General features: G+C 40.6%; 1 protein-coding gene across 2 annotated transcripts; it reads right to left on the reverse strand.

Annotated features, from left to right (window-relative positions):
- Positions 1–490: 490 nt before the first annotated feature.
- MRPS18C (mitochondrial ribosomal protein S18C) lies at positions 491–6,446 on the reverse strand. 2 transcript variants are annotated; one of them, XM_081877408.1, is made up of 6 exons: positions 6,163–6,446; positions 3,721–3,782; positions 1,984–2,067; positions 1,019–1,076; positions 694–753; positions 491–608 (listed from the first exon to the last, which is right to left on the reverse strand). In XM_081877408.1, exons 1-6 carry the CDS (start codon positions 6,362–6,364, stop codon positions 532–534), a joined length of 543 nt encoding a protein of 180 aa, XP_081733534.1. In that variant the 5' UTR covers positions 6,365–6,446; the 3' UTR covers positions 491–531. The 2 variants fall into 2 exon arrangements, with proteins under 2 accessions (XP_081733534.1, XP_081733535.1); XM_081877409.1 differs by having other exon boundaries at positions 6,274–6,435.
- Between the last annotated feature and the right edge of the window lie 105 nt (positions 6,447–6,551).

A 6,551-nucleotide genomic window follows, 5' to 3' on the forward strand; every position in this document is an offset into this window, starting at 1 on the left:
ACATGCTGTGCTTGAAAGCGAAGCAGCTGAATTGAAGGCTAAACAGGGTTTCATGTCAGCCTACAGAGAAATGGGCAAGACCTTAATACAAATATTCATAATACTGCCTTTGATTGTGTTCCACTACTCCATTTTCCACACGGAGCAATATAGTACATAGTAATATAGCACACAGATGCGCCTGGCCTACACCTACCTAGGAGTAAGCCCTATTAGACATAGATACTTGCTTCCAAGTAGGTATTTTTATTGTTAGACATGACAGCATGTGTTTTCTTCTTTATAAAGTTTTTATTTCATGACAGCATGTTTTCCATATTGCATACAAAATGACAGCCATTTGAAGAATGACATGATTATTAGCACAGAGGAGAAGCATTCTGCCATTCACATGGCAATCCTTTGTACTCTCTATACAGCAGAATTAACAGGATTGTATCTGACGTGTTAGTGGTTTGCTTATTAAGGATGTACCAGAAATGACTACAAATCAGTTACAAAATCAGTTTTATTAAGTACAGTTAACATAATTCATTCTGGGTATTTGATACTACATACTTTAGGATCGCTGAGGAATGTTGGGTCCTTATATGTAACCGACATAAATCCTGCAACATAATAAATTCAGAAGCTTTAGAAACAAAGCAATTTGCAAAACATATAAGTATCTCCATATTTTAAAAAGATGCTCACCCAGTTGTCGGGCTCTTTTAATATTTTTTGCAACCTCTTGCTGTTTCTTCACACATAAGCCTGTAAAATCAAAAAATCCTAAAAAGCCACTTTATTTGAAAACATCAAAAGATCATTTCCTTTATCAATGCAGATTAAACCTATAAGGGGCTTTTAAAAATATAAGCACTCAAGACTAGTCTCGATTTAAGTTTTAGAAACCAAATTCAATATAATTCAGAATGATGCACAGGTCGAAGGTGGCTGGCTATTTAAATAGCCTTAAAATTAATAAGTAGTGAAAAGCATTTACCTTGAATATAATACTGCTAAATCTTTCACATACCTGTTATATGCCTTCCAAAAATGTGACCAGAATATGGTGAAATAAACTGTGATAAAAGCTGTTGAAGGAGGAAAAAAATTAACAAATATTAAGCAACATTTTGATTTCTTCTTTTTTACATATGTGTAGCAAATCTCCACAGTTCACTTAAACATACCAATCATGCAATATTTAAAGAAAATTAAGTACTGAAATTTCACAAGTAGAAAACAATTTAAAATGTAGTTTCTGTTTTGTATGGCCAGTCAGTCTGCAAAGTGGAAATCCAAAGGAAGACCAGAGGATTGATAGGCTAAACCAAAGTAGAGGCCCCATGCACTTAAGACTGGGTGAGGCTTAACACTGTACCACAGGTATAGAAACTATTTTGTATGCAAGAGAAGAAGCACATGATCCCACAAGATAATCCTGATATAGCCGTGGTTAAGAGATCCAGCAATATTGTATACTTTATTCCAAATGCAATCCTGTTTCTATGCTTGCTTTACTTGACTTTACACCTCCTACTCTTGGTTATTAGGTGTAGAATTATTGTACTTACAAGGTGACACCCTATCAACCACATGTGCTGGGCAAGCACAGTATTCTGCATTCCTGCAATTCTCCTGCCTCCGCACCTTTAAGTCATAATAACCATGGGGATTTGGCATATGTCCAAGGCATACTTTGGATTTCCAACATGCAACTGATCTTGTTATATTTTCCTTGCACGTATTCCTGAGTATATTCTAAAAGAGTGAATTTTAATTTTACATATTTAGTGCCAGTGGCATTCACTCCTAGGTGAACGGAGCCAAATGAAAGGAACAGAAATGTTGCAAAAGTACCACCCTGAAGCAGTATTCTTGTAACACGTAGGAGTGTGTAGAAGTGAACTAGCATCCTCTGATAAGCATAGGCCGGATTTTGCTCAGCCTTCTTTAGTACACCTTGACAACAAACACAACAAATACAGAGGAATTTACCTGTACATTTTTGTAGTCAACAGCTACCCCACACAAGACACACTTTTTAGGGGGTTCCTTATAGGGATTGTCCATTGGCACAGGCTGAAACAGAAATAGTTTTAGCAGAAGTGTCTTTCTACTTCCTTTTAGTACTGACTGCTTAAGTCAGCCTTTCTCAACCTGTGGGTCCCCAGATGTTGAACTACAACTCCCATCACCCCTAGCTAGAAAGGACAGAGCTCAGGGATGATGGGAGTTGTAGTCCAACAACATCTGGGTACCCACAGATTGAGAACTGCTGGCTTAAGTGCTGGAGCAGACATGATTCTATCATACAGGACAAGTGTCTTGCAACATGTTACACAAAAATCAACCCTAGGTTGGACTCTAGCATAGATATATGGTACCTGTCTATTTGGTTGACCCACCAAATGGGGCTTCTAGTTAGAACTGTTTTATAGAATAGACTAAAAAAAGCAAAAGGCTGCTTCTGGGTGGTTTTTTAACTTATCTTAAAATTGCCACATAGTTCTTATATTAAACTTTAAATGTAAGAACAGAATCCATCATTGACCAATCTTCTTGATTGTCTCCCCTTGTATATATGTACTCAGCCCATAAAATGTTGCTACATCTCAATCCCTTGTGTACCATCCTAGTACAGGAAAGGCGGGGTAGAAATTTTAACCATATTTCTGGCACCTTGGTTTACAAGCATTGGCTAGTGTAATTTATACCAGGCTGTGGTCAAACATTTAATATCAGGCAGGTACCTTCACAGTATTCTTTCTTGGTGCCTACTGAAGACATTCATATTTGGACAAGCCTACCCAGATGTTTAGAAAGTTTGCGTGAGTTTTATTTGTTTTTATCTATTGTGGCTTTAACCTTCTGTATGTTTTTAATTATGGTTGTAGTTTTTTATTGTTTCTTCCTTTTTGTAAAACACTTTGAGGGGGTTTTTTCTACAATTAAGCAGCATATAATATTTTATGAAATAAATGAATAAATAAAATAGGCTGAGAGGCAGTGATTGGCCTAAGATCACCTGGGGAGATTCATAAGAAGGACCTTGCTGGATCAGACCAAGAGACCTTCTAGGCCAGCAACCTGATGCCTAAGCCACTTGCAGAACCTGATGCCTAAGCCACTTGCAGAACCTGAGCGAGACAGCAGTCTCCCCACCTGTCAATCCCAGAGACAAGCATTCAGAGGCATACTGCCTCCAACAGGGGAGGCAGAACATAGCTGTTGTGGCTAGCTACCACTGACAGCCTTAGCCATTCTTCCTTGGTAATTTTGGCACCATTTTCCAACTTGACACAAAGTTTCTTTTAATTATTTGCCAAACAAGTTCTGTATTTGATGCCTCACAGTTTTCAGAGTAAATAAATTGAGATTGTTGTAAACACTGTAATTTTGAAACAGTCATTTTAACTTCAGCTACCTTTCAACAAAGTGTCTTCTGTGTTTACAGTCTATAGTTGATAATGAGCCTTAAATAAAGTAGAAAGACCTGATGTATGTTCTTATATATTTTATACTGACTCCTGTGCAGTTTCACAGAAGAAAAAAGTGCAGTTGGAACACAATTATTTTCTTTAATAATAATAATAATAATAATAATAATAATAATAATACCTTTATTGTCATTGTACAACCTGTGTAAACCACTATCATCCTATGTTTTGAGTTTGAAAACTTTCACAAATATGTAGGCTGATTAGAATGTTAATTGTAACACACATTTCTTACCATATCTGCATTACTGGACAACTGTTCACTATATGAACTACACTCCCGTCTCCATGATGCAACTGAAAAAGACATATGTAACACAGCACACTCACAACATGTTTTTAAGTATTCACAAGAAATTTAAAGCTAGCCGTGGCAGCAAAGAATTAATGTTAAAGCACCCAAAGCCCCATCTCCCCTTTTTAATACTTTTGTGGAGACTTATCATAACCCAATAGATATGCATTGATATACCAGCAATGGTCCCCCACCCCTGATGTTAGCACAGGTTTTGTGTTTATATTTAACATACCTAGTGACCATACGTGAGAAAGAGTCCCATGCAAGCAGCTGTATGGAAATCCATGCAGAGGAATGAGCAGGCTGGCAGAGGAGGGACAGATCATTCACTTTCAGCCCCCTTAGTTTCATGCTAGCCTTAAGAGGAAGCAAATTCCCTTCCTCTACAGCAAGCACAGAAGCCAAGTGGGCTGGAGGAGGTACAATGTAGTGTTCCTACTGAATTCAGTGAGCCCAGGTAGATGGCATTAGAGTTGCAGCCTAAGAAGCTGCATTTCCATGTTTGTTGCAGAGAAGAGGGTTCCCCTCCTCTGTGGCCAGCAAATGTGAAAACAACAATAATGCAAACTAATAGTTTCTACAAGGCTGCATTAGAAGGAACCACACAAAGAATACATGGCCTGTAAAAACAATTATAAAGCTAGTATATGATCTTCAATGTCATTCAGCAAGCAGTACTATACTGTTGATTTCAACTAATTCAGAAAGAGAATGCACACAGGCTAAGGAAAGCTCCCAATCACCAGCTTTGGCATTCCACGACATACAGTTGGATGCAAAGGTGATCAAATGGGGGAAATCCCTCAGAGTAGATGTAATTGCATTCACTGCTAAAATAATTGCATTCACTGCTAAAATGGGTGTGTAACAATGCACACCAAGTTTAAAAAAAAAAAAGATGGAAAGAGCCGAGCATGCAGTGCATAGGCCACAACCTGTTTGGATGGTATCTACTAGGGATCAGCACAAGTCAATGTCATCAACACATTATTGTGACACAGGCTCTCTCTAAAGGCTTTTGTAAGGTCCAACACGCACAAGGGAAATATTCCAGACCAAGCCAAATCCAAAGTGCAGATTCTAATGAAATCAGCCTCAGTTCCACTAGGTTCAGAACTCTGAAATACAACACTGATGAGCATTATGAAAAAGCTGAGCCACTTCAGCCCTTGAGCCAATGCATACATATGTAAGTCTGGACATCTAGCTTCACAATGGGGTTATGTAGACCCTTGGACATCTACAAATAGTGCCGTAATGAATGGAATTATAGAGTTAATATATAATGTGGTTCAGTGTTTGCTTGAGGAGCTGCTCTTCCTAAATATATCTGTAAAGCATAAGGGATTTAAGCCTAGCTCGAGCTACTTACACCCATGCTATTCTGAAGAAATAAAAAAAAGGTAGAGGGACCCCTGACCATTAGGTCCAGTCGTGACTGACTCTGGGGTTGCGGCGCTCATCTCACTTTATTGGCCGAGGGAGCCGGCTTACAGCTTGCGGGTCATGTGGCCAGCGTGACTAAGCCACTTCTGGCGAACCAGAGCAGCACACGGTGCTGTTTACCTTCCCGCCGGAGTGATACCTATTTATCTACTTGCACTTTGACGTGCTTTCAAACTGCTAGGTTGGCAGGAGCAGGGACCAAGCAACGGGAGCTCACCCCGTCGCGGGGATTTGAACCGCCGACCTTCTGATCTGCAAGTCCTAGGCTCTGTGGTTTAACCCACAGCGCCACCCGCGTCCCTTCTGAAGAAATATGAAGCAGTTATTTTAACACTTTAAAAGTGTGCCCACTTATTGACGACAAGCAGGACTTACTCCCTAGCAATAAACATACATAAGTTTTGTGCTGCACGTTAGTATGTCGAAATGCATAGAAACATGACGCCCATTTGTTTTGTTTATTCAAGCTTAAAGCTCTTAGGTGTTCCTATTATCCGTCCCCCACCACACACAAGGCAGGCCAGTGCCAGATTTACATATAAGCTAAACAAGCTATAGCTCAGGGCCCCACTTTCTTGGGCCCCCCAAAAAATATTAAAGGGGGGGGAACTGGATGTACATTTCCAAAACATAAGATAAAAAAAGAAATAAAATAAAACCTACATACAGCAACAGTGTATTGTGTTGTGTAGGCTCCTATGATGTAAGTAATGGGCCCCGCCTGCTAGCCTGCTCCCTAAAATATCACTGGTTTGCTCATTTCTATATACAGGGTGCCTTCATTCTGCATGGACTGGTTGCACGGCAACATGTGCAGATGGCCTTAGATAGCTATTAGGTCCATAAATGACCATATAGCATATATCCAACACAAAAAACAGCGACAATTTGTTGTTGAGAAGGGACAGCTGGACATATAAAGGGCCCCATTACCTTCAGTAGCTGAGGGCCTCATCAAACCTAAATCCGGCCCTGAGGCAGGCCACGCCTTAGCGAAAGAAGCAAACTCCCTCCCAGGTTGGGGGAGGACCTGCCGTCTCTTACCTGCACCAGAGGAAACAGCGCCCTTCCTTGCGCCAGCGAAGAGACAGAAAACCCGCCCTGAGCCCTTGGCGGTCATCGCCAAGGCAGCCATGTTTTCCGCCTTCCAAGCTTCCGCTGCGGAAAACGCACAGAGCAGCACCTAAATCCTTCCCTCTCGGTACATTTCCTGTCTCGTAACACGTTTTAGGTCCCGCGCATGCGCCGCGCCGGAATGAAGCCGCAAGAGCGCCCAGTTCGAACTGTCAACAAAACACGGAGTCCAATCGCAGCACGGCTTT

The sequence above is a fragment of the Podarcis erhardii genome (assembly GCF_964252035.2).
Source record: "Podarcis erhardii genome assembly, chromosome: 9".
Lineage (NCBI taxonomy): Eukaryota > Metazoa > Chordata > Lepidosauria > Squamata > Lacertidae > Podarcis > Podarcis erhardii.

What these genes read in the sequence shown, in the direction of transcription:
- MRPS18C (XM_081877408.1), bottom strand. Translation starts at nt 6,364, where the DNA reads ATGGCTGCCTTGGCGATGACCGCCAAGGGCTCAGGGCGGGTTTTCTGT. An exon ending in GAGGCCCTCAGCTACTGAAG is followed by an intron (nt 3,783 to 6,162) that starts GTAATGGGGCCC and finishes TGTCTTTTTCAG; the next exon opens with TTGCATCATGGAGACGGGAG. An exon ending in TAAAAGAGCCCGACAACTGG is followed by an intron (nt 609 to 693) that starts GTGAGCATCTTT and finishes ATTATGTTGCAG; the next exon opens with GATTTATGTCGGTTACATAT.